The sequence below is a fragment of the Pyrus communis genome, chromosome 7 (assembly GCF_963583255.1).
Source record: "Pyrus communis chromosome 7, drPyrComm1.1, whole genome shotgun sequence".
NCBI classification, from domain to species: domain Eukaryota; kingdom Viridiplantae; phylum Streptophyta; class Magnoliopsida; order Rosales; family Rosaceae; genus Pyrus; species Pyrus communis.
In genome coordinates, this window is record NC_084809.1 from 8,542,283 (window position 1) to 8,562,144 (window position 19,862).

The 19,862-nt window shown below is 37.9% G+C and overlaps 1 protein-coding gene across 1 annotated transcript; it reads right to left on the bottom strand.

Annotated features, from left to right (window-relative positions):
• Window positions 1-2,267: 2,267 nt before the first annotated feature.
• Window positions 2,268-6,302, bottom strand: LOC137739440 (uncharacterized oxidoreductase At1g06690, chloroplastic). Its single transcript, XM_068479005.1, has 10 exons — window positions 5,776-6,302; window positions 4,885-4,976; window positions 4,756-4,796; window positions 4,467-4,631; window positions 4,351-4,373; window positions 4,150-4,221; window positions 3,869-4,036; window positions 3,091-3,173; window positions 2,951-3,013; window positions 2,268-2,554 (listed from the first exon to the last, which is right to left on the bottom strand). The coding sequence occupies exons 1-10, from the start codon at window positions 5,975-5,977 to the stop codon at window positions 2,369-2,371; spliced, it is 1,095 nt and encodes a 364-aa protein (XP_068335106.1). The 5' UTR covers window positions 5,978-6,302; the 3' UTR covers window positions 2,268-2,368.
• Window positions 6,303-19,862: the final 13,560 nt, after the last annotated feature.

Sequence of the window (19,862 nt, forward strand, 5' to 3'; positions counted from 1 at the left end):
TAAATTTGATGAGATTCTTTTGGATCTCTGGAAACCAGTTGTCAAGTATGAGTTTTCTCATCTCGTGACGACTGTAGTTCGTTGTAAATTTCAATTCTCACCGTAATTTGGTGGGGTGCTTCTGGCGCGGTTGGAGAGACGGAAAATGGACATACCTTTTATTCTGTGAGATTTTAGCTGACAGAGGTGAGAGGTAAATAGTGCTTCACCGGATTTATGGCGTTGTACTTTCCACTGACATGAGAGCTTCTCGTGCTGATAACGTGTTGTAAAATTGACGGTGTGTGCAGCAGTAGTGGTGCTTTCATTATAATTTAGAATAATAGGAGTACAAAATAATTCTCTTTGTTATCTCCTTTCCTCTTCCTCTCTTTTCTCTCTTCCTCTTCGTGAACTTATTGCTTTGATGTTGTGTGGACTTTGTATTTTATAGAAAATAGGAGTCGTATGAGGCAAGCTTCGGCAAACAGTGGTAGGGCCCATTATTTTATTCTTTGAGTGGACATCCACTGTTCTACAACATCAATCGATATATAGGTCTGGTAGAAGGCCAACTCTTGAATGTAATCAAGTGATGAGAATTATAAAAAAAAAATATGATATTGGTTTGCATAGTTCAATATCTGTGTAAGAGGAGAAAATGTGTACTGAAAATAATAAAATTAAAGATGGTTGAAGTTTGTCTATACAAGCACCCCCACCCCCAATATATGTAATCAAGAATTTAGATTTGTTAGTCATTTTCTAAATCACTCATCACGTGAATTGTCATAAGTACATACATAATAAGTGATATAGAGTGACGAGGAATCAAAAATATATCTCTAATTGCACCAAAGTTTTTCTACCGTGGAAGCCAACAATTGCCATAAATATTGGAGGTAGCAGACCTATTGATCCAAGCCAAAATTTTTTGGAGGATGGTGGCCAGTCGAATCTGCTAACAGATCATGTTTTATATGTTCATGTGAATCAACACAAGGACAAAAGGCAATCGTGATCAATATCTTGAAAAGATTTCCACTTTAAAAACCTCAGCTAAAGGCAAGGTCCAAGTCTTTGGAGAAAACTGTTGGATTTTGAAGCAAAATCTTGCAGCTAATGTTAGCTTTCATTTGTAGGTAGTGCTTGTTGGCTAGAATTTTGTGTATGTAAGTTTATGCACAAGGCTACTACGTACGAGCTCACGAAGGAGGTAGACACATGTCATGTTTACTTACAGAAAACAGAAATTAAAATAACTTCGATTATTGACTACCATCTGCAATGCACTACGTAGAATTTTAGGAATCAGATCAACTGGAGGGACTAATTGATTTCCTTACCCTTCCTTCTTTCTTGGCCCTAATTCATTGCTTCCCATTTTTAAGTACGTAAAAAACATGCTACTAATGAAACACAGTTTAGCTTCTTAAACGTAAAGAGTCATTCATTTTTACATATAAGGAGTCACTCATCCAACTTACAAAAAGAAAGCACTTGAACATACGTAAAACTGTGTGGAATGCAAGAAGTAATGCTCTCTTACAAGTAATGAGTAATGATCTCATAGAGACTATTATTGTCCGACTTGTACGCAAGAAGCCAATTATTTTCTGACTCCAGCGATTAAGGATCCAAAGTATATGAACTTAACATTCATGTCACTTTGTTCTGAGAGGCCTGCTGCTGTCCATCCATGAACCTGCAGGCTATGATGTTTTCAGTACAGGAGTAGCAGGCCTATCATTTAGCTGCTACTTTAATATCAAGTTAGAAGGAATTAGGATTCTCTCTCTTCTCCTCCTCCACTCTCTCAGTTTTTTTTTTTTTTTTTTTTTTCTTTGTGAAGAAGTTCACAAAATGTTAACTTAATTTAATCATGATCGTTCAAATAAAAATAAATTGAAGATGAGAAGAATTTAGAAGGAAGAGAATCGTACTTAAGAGAAAGGCTAGTTAATGCATACTGTACCTTTATGCTTTTTTTTCCTCATCGTCCAAGTTCTATGTTTGAGATCTTGGATTTATTTTTCCATTTACAAGCAAATGTCTTTATCTAAGTATTTATATGATAGTGTTTCAACTTATTGTTAAGTTAAACAACATTATTTTCTTCCTTGTAAGTCATAACTACTTGGATCGGAAGACGGAAAACAGAGAACTGTCGTTAGATGTTAGTTCTCCGCCCGGATCGTGTCCATCTGAACAAACACTTATGATCTTGTTCTAAGACCACAATGAGTGTATGACTAAGATTACTAGTTACATCAATGGTCAGCCTGCAGTCACTCTTAAATTAGATATGTCAAACTTGCATTAGATGTGACGATGTGTATATATATTTCTTGTATAGAAGAATTTACAGCCTAGATGCTTGTATAAGAATTTATAATTTTTCAACAGGGAAACCAGTAACAGGTTTTATCTCTGTAGCCAAAGCGCGCAATTCGGTTACTTCTTCACTGTTGAGCCTCCATCCAAGGGCACCTGCAAATTCTGCAGCCTGTTCTCCGTTTTTGGCTCCCGGGATTGGCACAACGTTGTCCTGGGCTATCAGCCAGTTTAGGACTACCTGTTAACAGGAACCCGACTCGCATTAAATCCCAGCAACAAGAACAAACTATATTTACACATTTTAGTACCCCAACACCTATTTCTACACTTTCAGAATTCTTGCCTGATATATCAACGTGGTTTTATGATCTTATATGGAGAACATGAAACTACCAAGAGTTGGACCACATGTATATAAAACAGTGAAACAAAGAGCTGCTTTCAGCATGAACAGGAAGTTGCAACGGTATCTATGAAGAGTTTGACACTCGTGTTCAAGGGTCGAAAATGAATTAACTACTAAAATACAGATCTTTTGGGGATAATTTTTCAGCCATGCTTCACACAGAAATGAAAACTTTAGGGCTTCTAATTGAAAAAGATAAAAGCTAGTTAAATTTAAAGAGCAACAAACCTGTGTGTTTGTTTTACTGTACTTTTCTCCTATTTCCTTGATCCGGTTCAGCAGAGGTTGGAGCTGCAGATAACAGCATTATTTTAGCAAAAAAAAATTGGAACTTAATGTGTAGCGGCATTCATGGTATTGACTATGACCTTTGTAAGAAATTCAGGAGTATAAATCTGTCCTCGGGGGCCACTTGGGGGATTTTCAGGTGTATACTTTCCTGTAAGAGCACCTGCATATGTATAAATAGTAGAAATGTCAATCTTCTCATCTCCTTCACCCCTGGATCAGACAGACAAAACGCGACTGCTGTGACAACCAATCTAGTAAGATCTGCGTTTAAAGGCCATATTCGTTGTAACGGGGGTTGTGAAGAGATTACAAGTACTAATATAATATCTGAACAGACATTTTTATCAAGAATCCCTATTTTTTTTGTTTGTTTTAGAATAACTACATCCCTTTTGTATCGTTAAAAACTGTCTAATTTCTTAACCAAAAAAAGATGTTCGGAATTTTTTGTAAGGTATTTATTGGTTCGGTGAAAATATGAGGGCAAGTGTAGAACAACAAATAGACAACACCTCCTATTGCTAAGATATTTCACCTTAAAACTTTACCATGCAAGACCGCCATTCGCCAACTATCCAACAACAGTTGAATTCAACAAAAAGAAAAATACAAGCAAGATGTTGAAAAGATAAAGCACATTAATGCGCAAGATATACAGAATGTTATGTGCTTCACTGTTTCATTTTGGCATATAGTTGGAAGGTGATACCAAGGATTAAGTTCACGCAGAGAGGTCTTGAATACTGTAAAATAAGAAGATATTATATCTTCTAGAAATTCTTTTGTTAATTCATAAGCTAACATATATGAGTGACGATGCGAATATGGTAAGAAAACACAAGGTTCCAACTTCACCTTGAGCAATAGGCGAATAGGCAATCAAAGTGATCCCAAGTTCATCACAGGTAGACTTAACTCCGTTCTCCTCTGGTGCCCTGTATATGAGGCTGTAATTCACTTGATTTGATGCTAGTGGGATACCTCTCTTTTGCAGTTTCGTGTGTGCCTCACGCAATCGCTTTTCTGAAATGACGAACTTTATGCATCATGTTCTGGTTAAGAGCATCTATGATAGAAATGGTTTGAACTGCTAATTTTAACCAACAATATAAATAGATAAAGATACTGATTTCTACCGCTGTAGTTGGAAACACCGACGGCCTTCACAAGGCCCTGCTCAACAGCATCTCCAAGACCATCGAGATACCCTGAATTAATTTTCCAAATAAGCCTCTTCAGAAACAAAATTAAAATATTATACGTAACGGTTATAACCTCCTAATTATATTAGATAGACAGATTTATTTAATGAAAAAATGGAGTTGCTTATGAACAACCTTTATTTCCCCATATTCCAGGCCTGAAAAATAACACAAACACTTGATCAGATTTTGCAGTTACCTTAGCACAAACAAGTATTTACACAAAGAGCAAAGCCTCATAAGGGACATACCAATGGAGTTGATACAGTTCTACCGAAGAAAGTTCAAGGCGATTGAGGGAATCCTTAAGGGCGGCCAGGACACTTTGACGGCCCAGCCTCCACGGCAAAGCTGCAAATTTGGTCGCAACAACAACTTCTACTCCTGGATCCTTTTGTTTCCTTTCCTTGATAAATCTGTGCAAAATTCGGAATCAGTTGTCTACTAATATTCTCAAAATACAGAAACCGACGTGATTATCTGTACTCTCTGTTGACTTGAAATTTGAATGATCCACTACGGAAGATTCCTACAATGTACCTTCCTAGTAGAGTTTCAGAATTTACAGCACCAAAAGAAGCCTGCGAGAATAGATAACGATGGATTTGCAACAAAGTTTAGGGAAATGTATTTGAGAGGAACAGAAGAACTATAAGACGCTTTTCTCACCCTGGAGCCGTACACTTCAGCAGTATCAAAGAAGGTTATTCCGCCATCAACACTGACATCGAAAGCCGCTTTAGCCGCTTTCATTTTCCTGTCTGCGGTTTTCTCCAAGCATATTGCCATCATAAACACATTTGAGTAATTTCTAATTTCCCCTTATAAATATTGAAACCAATCTAAAAAAGAAAACTGCTTTAATGGATACAAATCATACAATAATTCATACAACTATTTGGATTTTATGGCCAAACCTAAAACCCCATCAATCCACCAGCAAAAGTTTCCATTGCTTTAGCATAAAGATGAACCATGCAAATACAACTCACTTCTCACGTTCAATCTAAAGCCATGATGGCTCACACTTCACATTGTTATTGAAGGTGCAAAGAGTGAAGCTAAATTAAAGACACTCATTCATATGCTAAAAGTTTTTTTTTTTATTCAAGTGATATTTTACTTTAAACTAATCTAAACTCGTATGCATAGAGGGAACACATCCACACTAGCCTACATGGTTACACCGTACACCCACTTCTGGGATGCTAAAAGTTAATGTACAAAGACAATAAAGGCACAAAATTTCAGCAAAACTCATCTGCAACTAGTACAGCCACAATTATATATATATATATAAAGAATAAATATAAAGAAATACCAAAAACGTGAAGCTTTTATAATACCCAAATTACTCTTCCACCGTTGAGATTTCAAAAAATAAAAAACAATAAAAACAAAAAAAAACAAAGACGGTGGCTGGTTACGTTCACTATTTTTCAAAATATATTTTAATAAGAATTAATAATATCTAGTAACATGATAAAGCACCAATTTGAAAACGAATTTTCAGTTATTTAATAATTTCAGTAATGTTTAAGTGGAATTTCAGCAACTTACCATCCCATTGGAAGTTATTCCAATAACTGGTGTCACCCCATGACCAAGCTCCAATCCCAAGCCTTGTCACCTTCAAATCAGAGCCACCCAATTGCACCTTATCATCCTCTGTGGTCACACTCTCAGAAGCAACAGCTCTAACCCTAGGAACTCTCCTCTCACTCAAAGCAGAAAAACATGCACTGCTAACATGCATAGCCATGTTTCCCAGGAACTACCCAATTGAAGAAACACAAAACCAATCTAAAACAACAAATGGGTTTTCGAATTCGAACAAATTTATGATTACAAACAAGTCAAATTTCCCAGAAAGTGGAAAAAAGAGTAATCTGAAAGTGAGGTTTCTGAAATTTAAGAACTCCAAACTCCAGAGCAACTTGGAGGGTCGGAGGCAAAGATTTGTGGGAAATTAATAAGTTGTGACAGAAGTAGTTTGTGTTGTTGGGTGAAGAATTGACGATTGAAGAGTTGGGACAGGTGAATGTTGTGGGGTGGGAATAGTGAAGAGAGACTTGGTCCTCACAATGTACACGTTCGTGTTGATTTTTCACACGAAAAAAGGACGGCTGGAATTGCATGAGCCATCAGTCCCAGCGCGACTATCAAGTGAAGTGATAACTTTAACTGAGATCTGCTTAAATTTTTGGACCTGGTTTCTCTGCCCTCTCAATTCCTATACACTCTTATTCTTTTCTATTTGTGCGGTCACGGTTAAATCATGTCAATATTTTATATCACTATTTTTTGTCTTATTATCTCTATAAAAATTAAATATAAAATGTTGACGTGACTTAACCGTGAACGTACAAAATAGGAGGGGATGAGAGTGTATGGGAACTGGGAGGGCAGAGAAGCCGGGTCCTAAATTTTTGACAACTTTGTCGACCGCCTGGCCAAAAGAAGACAACTTGGGTCAGGATTCTCTGTGGTATCGTTTGATATGCAGACGGGACGGGACGGAACGAAATGGGACGTGACAGGACGGAACGGAACGGAGTGGGAGCAAAGATGCCCTCGGATGGAAACAAGGAGGAAGAAGAAGGAGACGAAGAGGTTATAATTTTGTGTTCCACGGATGTGGAACGAGTCGTTCCAGGGGGGTGAGGTGGAACGAAAATTCACCCAAAACTCATCCCGTGGAACAGCTCGTTCCACCCGTTTTAGGCGCACCAAACGTGGGATGGAACGCCTTGTCTCACTCTGTTCCGTCCCGTCCCACGTACCAAACGGTACCTGTGTGAACTACAAGATTCAGTACTGTTTGATCCATAAGCAAGTTATGATCAACGGAGTAGGATTCTCTCCTCTTTTTTTTCATCTCCTTCCCTTCCTTCTTATTTGAACAATCATGGTTAAGTCACGTTAACATCTTATTTTAATTTTTTATAGAAAGAGAAAGGCAAAATAAAAAATGTGAGAGAAGGGGATGGAAGGTGAGGAAAAGATGAGGGAAGAGAATCCTAGTTCACGATCAACAGTTAGACTCAGTTGCAATGCTGCAACATCCCTTTGTGTGTTTGGATTTTGGATGAGAGATTCCAAACTACGGTAGAACTTGGATAAATAACCTCGGTTAAGTAATATATATGACTGGTTTCAACTTAAAGATAACGTGTTAAATTAATAAATGGCTAAAATTTTAAGATAATACATTATAAAAAATTCATATAGGTCTCACTTAATATATAAATTAATAACTCATTGTTACAATAGTTTTTTTAGGGCTACTTGGTTATTTGTAATGTACTCGCACAATACTTTACGTTTTTTATTCGTCATTGTTGATTCTTTACATCTTTGAGATGGGAAGCCATTATTGTATATATTATGTATTGTGTTGCTATAACTTTTGTTTATTTAAAGAGAATTTTTGCTTGGCTAAATGTTCATAAAATAGAATAATGTAGTACATTGAACAATGTACAATCTATTTGTGAGAAAAATAAGTCGATTCATGAATTTTACTTGGTTAATCAAATACATAAAATGTCGTTAGTTCTTAAAACGAGAAACAAAATATAATGTACAACATTAAAGAAAATAAGAAATATCTTGATACGCCCTGTAATACCCTGAAAATTTAAAATATATGATTATGTGGAGTAAATCGAGAATAAATAGATTTATGGTTATAAAAATTTGATTAGAGAAATTTTAGAATTTTGTTTCCGGAATTTATTATAACTTACGTCGAAAAATTTATTGATAAGTGGAAAAGACGAAAATACCCTAGTTGACTAAACGTAATTTGACGAGGACATATTTTATCCTCATGTATTTTATCGTATTTCTTGACGTATTTGGATAGAGCTTGATCCTATGAAAGCATAGGCGAAAACCATTTGTGAATCGGAATTGAAACGAAGAAATTAGAGGTTTTAGAAAAAAAAATATTTAAAAAAAAAAAGAAGAAGAAGAAGAAGAGGAAGATAAGTCTGGAAGCTGCTAGATGACAGCATGAGAGAGAAGGAAAAGGAGAGATGCGGGAGAGAAGAAGGGGGAAGGGTGACCAATCTGGAAAGGGGGGGAGAGGGGAGGACCAATGTGAAGAAAAGGAAATGAGGGAAATGAGGAAAGGGAGAAGGTGAGAACCAGCCAACCTGGTTTCTCTACCCAACCCGGTTCCTTGACCCGGTCCTATCTCATTCGTTCGATGTTTGTTGGAGGTGATTCTGGTGTCTATGGGAAGCTCTCGGCGAGCTTAACATCCCTGAGGTGTTGGATTTCTCAATTTCTTACCCAATTTTACAAATCGAAGCCACAAACCCACGGTTGTCATGGCGATTCTCTTCATTTTCTGGTGATTCCGACAACGATTATCATTGATCCCTACCACTAATAGACTCCCCTCAACCCCAGGAGCAAGGCCCAATCATTGGATGAGGCATCAGAGTTCGTTTTGGAGTCAAATCAAGAACACTTAATTCAAGGGATTCCCGCGGTTTGAGGGCAAATTGAGGTGTTTCCAGGACGAATTGGACTTTGGCCTAGGTATGAAAGTTGTTCCTCTCATTGAACTCTATTTGCCTATAAAATTTGGTAATTTTTGGAGTTCATCGAAAAACTGAGTTTCTGTTCGCCGGAAACCGCCACCTATGGTGGCGTGTGGCCAGTGGACCGATGCTGCCTTTTTATACAAATTTTGATATTCTAAATATGTATCTAGTATGCAATTGATGTGTTTCGATTATTAAAACTAATGTTGGATATCTCTATCATTTGGATATTATCAGAAATGGATTAAAAAGGAAATTGTGAACTACGAATGGCTTGATCGCTTCGTAGGGTACGTAGGCAGTCTAACGAGAAGTTAGATGTAGCCATAAAATAAACGAGATTAAATTTTAGTGGAAAATCGTCAATTGAGAATTGTTAGAATGTTTATTAACATAAAAGGTAACAATGACACTTTTGGCCTATCACTAAATGTAATTTCCGAATTGGCGGGGCGGGTTCTCACAAATGGTATCAGAGCGAATGATCTTACCTTACAATGTGAGATATTATTGGTGCTCATGGATGTGAATTGTGAATTGCATTGATATTGTATTATTTCATAAGTTCTTTGACTAATGGTGAATTTATGTGTAATGCCTATATTGTGAATCACTATGAAGTGAATTGAATTGAGTAGGAGTAGAAGATTTTAAAATGTCATATTTTATGTGTAACTTTAAGAATGAATGTTTGATTTAAAGTTTCAGATTAATCTTGAATTGGGTTGATTTTGTGTTATGCATTATGAAAAATTTGAATGTAAGATGATTGTGGAATTGTGACAAGTAGATGGAAAAGTCGTATTATACCTATGAAATTGAGGAATGTTGATTTGGACGAAAAGACTCGTGGATATCGATTTGGGCGTGATGCCCCGTGAAATGGGAGGAATGTTTGATTGGACAAAATGGCACGTGGATGTTTGATTGGGCAAAGTGGCCCCGTGAATGTTGATTTAGGCGAAATGTGGAGAAATAATTGAATGGGCACAAAGACCCAGTGTTTTCGGGAGAAAAGCTCCATGTGTGGGATGTGAGAATAAGTTATCAATGTGATGTGTATCGACCAAGTATATTACAATCTTTTCCAGTTGCTAGTCACGTATTGGGATAAAAGAAAAAGATGATGAAATCATTGTTTTGCCAATGATATCTATGGCTGAAAATTTTAATATTTACGAAAATCAAGATGAAATTTATCGAACGGGAAAGAAATCATAAATCAAAGTTATGAATTGTTCATTGGAATGGTGGAAAAACGATGGAGATTTCTTCATTTATTGAATTATTGGTGGACATGAATAATAGAATGAGAGTTTGAGTTCGTTTAATATAAAAGGAAATTGTGGGGTTGGTTTTAAATCCCTCATTTTTTTTATACAGTGATTGTGATTAGAAGTTCCAATGATTTTTGCTGGAATTTCTGACATTTGGGTTGCCAATTCTGCTGGTTTGACTTGAAATTATAATATTACTTAGCCACTAATGATTATGGCTTGAAATTCTGATATTTATTTGGCTGATGATGGCTACGATGGGAATATATGATAATTGTTTTGCTAAAAAAAATAAAAATGAATATGGCAAAATTTTCTGATGTCTGGTATCGCCAGCGATTGTGGCCAAAAATTTTGAGGAAGGATCGAGGTAACAGTTATGTGTAGCCAATGATGGTAAGTAGTTTTACCCATGATTGTGGTTCTTATGCTTGTATTTATCTAGCTAATGGTAGATGTGGTTTGATAATCTGGTATTTACTTAGCCAATGAGGATTATGGCTTGATGTTTGGAATATTAATTTACCAATGTGTGTGGCTAGAAATTTGATACTTTCTTTTTCCACCAATTAATGTGGTTGGAAATCTGAGTGTATGAGTGAAAATTTTGATAATTGATAAGTTGAATTACTTATTTTGCGCTTGAATAAAATCGTAGACTGAGGGTATGATTTTATTCACTATAAATAGAACGGTGGGATTAGTTCTAAATCCCTTTTTGTTATTCGATGGTTGGAAATCTCGAGAACGAGATTTATTATAATAGGGGTCATTGTTTTACCAATGATGAATATGGCTATGTGATTAATATGGTTAGTTTGGTTCATGTAAGGATATGAATGAAATCATAGAATAAGATCTTGATTTCGTTCAATGTTAACGGTACTGCAGATTGGTTTGAAATACCTTATCCTTATTATGTAATTGAAATCTCAGGGACAAGATTTATTTCAATGGGGGTCGAATGTAATACCCTGGAAATTTAAAATATATGATTATGTGGAGTAAATCGAGAATAAATAGATTTATGGTTATAAAAAATTGATTAGAGAAATTTTAGAATTTTGTTTCTAGAATTTATTATAATTTATGTCAAAAAATTTATCGATAAGTGGAAAAGATGAAAATGCCCTAGTTGACTAAACGTAATTTTACAAGGACATATTTTATCTTCATGTATTTTATCGTATTTCTGGACGTATTTGAATAGAGCTCAATCATACGAAAGCGTAGGCAAAAACCATTTGTGAATCGGAATTGAAATGAAGAAATTAGAGGTTTTAGAATATATATTTTTTTTTAAAAGAAGAGGAAGAGGAGTCTGGAAGCTGCCAAATGGCAACGTGAGAGATGAGGAAAATGAGAGATGCGGGAGAGAAGAAGTGTAACATCCCACATCACCCAGAGAAGTGGATCTTGTAAGCCTTATATGTATATTTCTATCTATATCTAGCACTAGGCCTTTTGGGAACTCACTGGCTTCGGGTTCCATCGGAACTTCGAAGTTAAGCGAGTTCGCGTGAGAGCAATTCCATGAGGGGTGACCCACTGGGAAGTTTTCTTGTGAGTTCCTAGAAACAAAACCGTGAGGGTGTGGTAGGGGCCCAAAGCGGACAACATCGTGCTCCGGTGGAGTTGGGCCCGGGATGTGGTGGGGGTCCGGGCCAGGATCTGACAAGAAGGGGGAAGGGTGACCAATCTGGAAAGAGGGGAGAAGGGAGGACCAATGGGAAGAAAAGGAAATGAGGGAAAAAAGGGAAGGGAGAATGAGAGAATCGGCCAACGTGGTTTCTCCACCCGACCTAGTTCATTGACCCGGTTCCATCTCCTCCGTCTGATGTCTGTTGGAGGTGATTATGGTGTCTATAGGAAGCTCTTGGTGAGCCCAACATTCCTGAGGTGTTGGATTTCTCAATTTCTTACCCAATTTTACAAATTGAAGCCATAAACCCATGGTTGTCCAGGAGGTTTTCTTCATTTTCTGGTGATTTTGACAACGACTATCATCAATCCCCACCACCAATAGACTCCCCTCAACCCCAGGAGCAAGGCCCAATCATTGGACGAGGCATCGAAGTTTGTTTTAGAGTCAAATCAAGAACACCCAATTCAAAGGTTTCCAGCGATTCAAGGGAGAATTGAGATGTTTCCAAGCCGAATTGGACTTCCGCCCAGGTATAAAAGTTGGATTAAAAAGGAAATTGTGAACTACGAATGTCTTGATCCCTTCGTAGGGTACGTAGGAAGTCTAACGAGAAGTTAGATGCAGCCATAAAATAAACAAGATTAAATTTTAGTGGAAAATTGTCAATTGAGAATTGTTAGAATGGTTATTAACATAAAAGGTAACAACGACACTTTTGGCCTATCACTAAATGTAATTCCCGAATTAAATTGGCGGGACGGGTTGTCACTTGCCCCAACCTTGATACCCTCCAAATATCAAGGTAGGCACATGCTGACCGACACCCAAGGGTGATGAAGCCATTAAAAACATGCATACATATCAAATATGTAATTAGAAAGAGAAATACTAGTGCAGGAACTTGTTCAAAGTATACAACTAACCAAGAATAAAGTGAAAAAAGCATTATAGAAAGGTACGAACCGAGGAATGTGTACTACACAAAGGAGACTTAAAGATGCTTGAGCGAATGTGCCCTGACGCCGGGATCGTGTGCCTTAAATCTAAATCCTGAGGGGGTGCAAAACCAAAAGAGTGAGTGGACCAAAGTTTATAATAATAGTACTAATAATAATAATAAAAACCATTTCGTTTATGAACATACTAACCCCATGTTTTGAAAACATATACAATACTACATATAGTAAGTTTTCAGAAAACTCTAGCATGCCACGACATCCTTCGTAAAACAAGTACGAGTAAAACCATGCTCAATAACAGTGTTATCATCTCCTGAAGGTAAATCCATAAATTCATCAATATTGTACTCTATAGGGGTATCATAGTTGCCTGAAGACAATACCTGTCCATCACCCAAAGGTAAAGATGTATGACACTGGGTTACGCTAGTGAAGAAACCTGGTAAGCCCCATCATCTGAAGGTGAAGTTGTACAACTATGGGTTACGCCAGAGAAAAAACATATAACATCACACACCAACACTAGCCCCCGGCTAGTGAAGCTGGGGGTATATAATCAATATCATGAACTCCTCATTCACCCAAAGGCAGTACATGTCCATCATCCGAAGGTGAAGCTGTACGACACTAGATTACGCTAGTGAAGAAATATATTAGGCCCCATCACCCGAAGGTGAAGTTGTACGACTCCAGGTTACGCCGGAGAAGAAATATATACATGGATATCCTCAATTGTGTCATATGGCCATAGACGTCTACATACCCTTGTTGTGTGGATGTGTTGTATGATAACCCATTAGATAAGTACCGAAAACATATCTCAAAATCTCATCTCAAATCTGAAACTCAAAAGCTCAAAGTCTCATCTCATCAATCCATGATATCGCACAATCATAAATCCGTAAAATAAATCATATTCGAAAGCCATAAAAATTCATATACGAGAATCCAATAATTTATATCCTTTAGTAAAACGTAATTTCGATATATCATAATTATTTCAAAATCATGAATATAGAATTCACAAGACATAATAGAAAACCTACTAATTTCATAAAATATGCAATGCATGCAAACCTAACATTTTATAAAACCATCCAAGTGGAGAAGGGGTCCACTCACAGATATTTTGTTGTCTGGGAACCACTCGAGCTAGCGAGGATTGAGTCACTTTCCACCGATGCACCTAACCAGAATTAGGAACCATTTAGTAAAACTCTGCTAAAACGTTAGAATTTGGGAAAACAGACGATGAATTCGGATTGAGCATGTGGAAAAACCTAAGGAGGGATCTCGAGTTTCCCCCCACGCGCTACTGCACGAACCACCACAGGGCGGTGACCCTGAAGGCTATACGCCACCGCATGTGGTTGTTTCTGGCGAACGGAAACCCAATTTTTCGACTTACTTTAAAAATTACCAAACTTTTATAGGAAAGTAGAGCTCAATGAGAGGAACAACTTTCATACCTGGGCCGAACTCCAATTCGGCCAGAAAACACCTCAAATCACCCTCGATTCGCCGGAACCTTAGAAATGGGTATTCATTTATTCGTCCTCAAATCGAACTCCGACACCCCCATCTTGTTTAGGGCTTATTCCTGGGGTTTAAGGAAGTCCTTTAGTGGTAGTGGTGGAAGAAATAAGCTTTAGAAATGGTAGATCGCCGACAAAGAGTTTTCGAACCCGTGGGTACTATGCACCACAAATGTGGCCAAAACTCATCGGGTTTGGGGTGGGAATCACAGGAGGGATTCTGTGAGGATGTTTACAAGTGGTGGCTAGCCGTGAAAAGTTGTTGACTGCTCCTCACCTATTTTCTTTCTCTGCTCTCTAATTGGCCGTCCCCCCTACTTTCTTCTCTCATTTCTACATCCTAGCCACACATGTGGCACCATCTCACCACTCCAGCAAATCTGGAGCCTTCGAGATGATGGTCAAATGACCATTTTGCCCTCAACTTCGTAGTTCTGTAAAATCATCATTTTAGCTCCAAATTCAATTCTGCTTATGCCCACTCGTCCGTAACGCTGAGTACTACAAGAATACTCCAAGGAACAAATCTTACATGACACGACAAGACGGTCAACAAAAGTCAACGCATTTGCCTCGAAGGGCATTTTTCGTAATTTCACATTTAAAAATTATAAAAACCGTAATATTTGGAGACGGGTCGTTACAAAATAGCGCTTGAGATTATTAACATTTCTGGTTATGTTTGACAGAAAAGTCTAGGTGTTTATATGTTAGACATGCTTTATGAAAGAAGCACATGCTTTTAATTAATTTGACATGCTTCTACTAGCAAATTTTAGTGAAAGCGCTTTTAAACAAAAATTAAAGGGCAAAAAAAGTATATTTAAACAGATAACCCTTTTAGCCCTTGTAGATGCAAACTCAAATAGTCTTTGATTACATATGAAATACAACATTAGACAGAGGATCTTAATGTTTTGCATTTCAAATTTTCCCAAGTTCAAAACGATGTCGTTTTGGCCTGATTATTATTTTTTTTTTTTGAAAAAGGCTATGCAACCTGCCCAGCAATAGGGAGCAAACTTGCTAGTTTTCCGATGGACTAGAAGGGCGGCCCATCGCTCTTGTGCTCGATTTCTGGCAAACGGAGGTGTGGCCGATGCATGTAGCCTAAATCCACTAGTAACATGTCCTTGGTTAGAAAAGCAATTCAACATTAGATAGAGCATCCCAACGTTTAGTAATGCCTTAGTTAAAAACGTATTTTAAATTTCTCTAATGTTTTGTAGTGTATTCTTGCTACTTAGTATTATGATTTAGTCGTATTCCTCCACTTATAAGTAACGGATTTTAGATTTAAATATCGTGGATAGCAAGTTCAACACTAATTTATTATCTTTTTTTTTAGTATAAATTTATTGTATTAAAAATATGTTTCGAAATGCAAATTTTATTTATAGCCCAAATCCATTAGTCCTGAATTATCTCTTATTTACCCACACCATTTGGAATACCAATTGGGCCCTTCAGCCTGTAGGCTCCTCAATTCAAGCCCATAAACCACTAAAAGATTTTCAAGGTGCCCAAAGAATTATTGAGCCAACTCCACGAGAAAATTGGAAAGAAAAACTAGGAAGATGTGATTATGCGAGGCCCATTCCATGCAGAAGAGAATGGAAACAGATCAGAGATACTCCACACCGCCCAAAAATCTTCCTGAAATTTTAGACCGCAAAAACTATTGTACTTTCTTTGTACAATCAAGTTTGAATCCATCGCTCGCAAAGTTTAGAAGAAATAAAAATTAACATATCCAAGCATATAAGCCTCTGCACTTATCCTTTAAATTAGGTAATGATCTTTCATGCTATATCTGAACTGAACAAGCTAGTCTGGGACAAAACTGAAAACCCTAGCAAAGTTGAGAAAACTGGGTTTTTGCATAGATTTTCATGCCTGTTCTGATGCTTTTGAAAACCCTAGCAAGGTTGAGAAAACTAGGTTTTTGCATAGATTTTCATGCCTATTTTGATGCTTTTGGTACGGTATCTTGTGGTTTTGTGCTAATAAGATTTTGTGTCGCATGAGCTTTCCAACAGTATACCATACATTAATACGCGTCTGGCGTCCCCATTTAAATGACGAAAGATATTAAAGCTCATTTGCCTTTGTACATTACAACTGAAAAATGGTGATAATTTTTTTTTTTTTTTTTTTTTTTTTTTTTTTTTTGTAACGACTCCAGATCATAGATTAAGTCACAGGGAAAAGCAAGATCAAGCAGACGTAATCTATATACTTTTTTCTATTGAATGTTTGTTGCAATACTATATATATGAAACCTTCCCAATCAAACAAAAACGATATATCTTTGAGAACTGGCACGGACCATTTGCCAAAACCCAGCATTGCTCAACCACCTGTTGAGAAAAGTAGAAGTACCACACCATCCTGTACCCCATAGTTGCCAAGCTCACAATCTTGAGGAAGTGCCTCAAGCTGTCTCAATGCATACATTTAACTATGCGGCCGGGGCAACAGCGCCTGCATCATCATCGTCGTCGTCGTCGTCGTCGTAATCATCCTAATTATATTTTTTGTGAACATAGAGCTGAGTCTTCATCAGGTCCTCCTCAACAACCAACTTGGAAGAATTCCAAGTCTCCATAGCAAATGATATATATTTATATATGTGTGTGTCTGTGTTTATAAATAAATATTAAATCGCTTAATGACCAACAATGGAACTGCTTACCCAAGAAAATGACCAAGAAACTAAATAAGTCATGTACTGCAGGTAGACCTTTATATTTTATGCTGGAGACTGCAGTAGTATAGTATAAAGTATACATCTCTGCTTGTATATTTATAATAAGGAAACAAAGGAATAATACCATATCTCTCTGACAGAGACCTGATATTTTCTTATGGTGCGTTCTGCTATCCCTTTAGTTTTTTCTGATCTTGAGTGATGACATGGTTGGGCTCCCTCCATTCATTTGTCATAGTGGGATGTTGGTTTTTACACGTTGGCTAAGCTCATGGCAAGTGTCTGCACTACACATTCCATACGTGGAATCAACAGTCCATCCACGCTCTGAGGGCCTATACCTCCATGTCATAGAACACGGAACTTGCTGAAAAAATCTCATTTCTAATCAATTTCTACAACGGAAAAGCTACGGCACAGCAAACGGGAAATCCACAGTTTGCGCCATCCAATCTAGTCACATTAGAATATAGTTTTACATCAAGTGACTTAGCTACGTTTTAAAAGAAAAGGAAAATAACTCGTCTATGCAGATTTGGTCCTATTTATTAACGTTGTTATGTTTTAGGGTGTAGAATCAACATCCATACATGTTATAGCTTTAAATTAAGATGCTAGTCTTATTGTATGTTTGGAATTCCTTTTAAAATGATTGAAAATACTTTTAATGAAAGTGTTTTTGGAACTAATTCTTAGTAAAAATGTAAGTGAATCCTGGTGTTTGTAAGAAGCACATAACTGGTGTTTCTTCTAAAATACACTTCAAGTGCTTTTGGAACCCAAAACTACTTTTACCAAAAGCGTTTTCAATCATTTGAAAAACATTTCCAAACGAGCTATTATATCGGTTAAGTGATTGGATTTTAGGGTTTAAGTCTCAAATATTGGGTACGAAGCCAAACAATTAAATCTGAAATTGAAGCTCTATGACACACCCCGACCGAGATCAGGGCGTGCTGGCCGTCACACGAAGGTGACGTAACCATGTGCGCGTGCGGAAGCTAATTAAGAAGGTAACATAAAAGTACGAATAATTAAAAACCTAATAACATACAAAGTACTAGTGTATGTGAGACACAATTCAGAGCAAGTCTACAACAGTCCAAAAGGAAAAGATACGACATATGTACACCCGAAGGTGACCCTACAATGGTGAGTGTCTGTCAGAAATTGCCGGGACGCCCTCTGGGGAAAACCACCGAACCTTCTAGACCACTAGAACCTGGAGGGGCGCAAAAACAAAAGCGTGAGTGGGCAAAAACAAAGTTCTTTGAAAACTCTTTAGCAAAACACATTCTAACCCCTCGCCGTAAAACCTGTATACTTCCCAGAAAATGAACATATATACGTATTTATAGGTATGTCAATCATGCTCCATGATATGCCATTTATGCTCGAGAATATGCCATGACAGAATCTCATAATCAAATATAAATGCTCAAGCGTAAATCACATCAACAACATATAAACTGGCAGCCGGGAGTCACCTAACGTGACATGTACCGCTGCACCTAGAGCTCCACGCTCAACTCAATCACTGAATCTGCACACGAGTCGGAACCACCTAACGTGGTCTGTACGACAAGCTGGGTGTAATATATATGTATGCTCTAGTGCTACGATCACGTGAAGCTGGCGATAAATCGCGGGTCACCTACAAGTCGGAACCACCTAATGTGATCTCTACGACAGGCTTGCACCTAACTTGGATCCAAGACGAGCATGCGGTGCTGGTGAACATACACGTGAAGGCTGTGCCCTGGCCCTGGACGGGAGCACTAACACCGGGGGTGCAGATTATGAGCTCTCTAAGCATCTCAAACTACTATTGCATAATAAACAGGAATGCATAACCACCTGAATACCGCTTACCTGGCACTTACCTGTGCATCCACCGCACCAAATACACATGTATATATGTATGTATATCACCAATAATACATGCAATGATGCGTAAACAACATTCATATAATGCATGGCATAAAACAAATAACATTTTCTATTTAATTTCTGGGAATATAACTGTATATAGGTATATACGGAAAACAAAAGCCCACTCACTGATAATTAGAAGGGTCGTAGCCCCCCTGCCTCGAGTGCGTACGCTCGTCCTCGGAAAACGAATCACCTATACGCGACAAAGTTACGAAAACATTAATTTAAAAGCACCTAAGCAACTTCTCGTAATAACTTCTCATACATTGCTCAAATTGGACATATGAATATACCAACGTGACCTACACAACCTCAGGATCACGCCCATATTTTTAGAAAAATTTTTGGACCACGCACGCGCCCCCACGCGCCTGAACACGCACGGACCTACGCGCCCCCACGCGCGGCCCACGTGCACTGCACACTGACGGCGTCAGTTGACGCCGTCAGGAATATTCCGTTAACTGACGGAATATTCCGTCAAATCTAACCGGATTCTGTCACTGCCGTTAGGAATATTCCGTTAGACTTAACGGAATATTCTCCTTTCTTCTCCGGCGAGACGCCGGCGCCGGCGACGGCGCCGGAAAACTGGGTAAAATTCTAACTTTGTTTTCTCCTTCGTTTTTCAACCATTTTTCACGTTCTTTATACCAAAATGAAGCTTAGGACTAGTAGAATCACGTTAGACTAGTTTTAAGGCCTAAAAATTGCTAGATCATACCTGTCCACGACTTCAAAGTTCGGCCAACTTCGAACCTAGCCTTCCCGACGTCCAAATTCACCCAACGAACTACTCCGAGGCTCCTTGGGACCTCACAAGCACAACTACAAGCTTAGAAATTCCAAAAACAAGCTAGTTTAGGTTTGCATGAACAGTGTTCAAATCGGACCTCGTGATATCGACGTGAAAATGGTGTTTTCCTTACCTGAAAATGGCACCTTTGAACTCCTCTCAGCTCCACGAACACGATGGTGGTCTTGGTTTCTTGTTTGGTGAAGATTTGATTAGGTTTGTATGTGTGTCCGT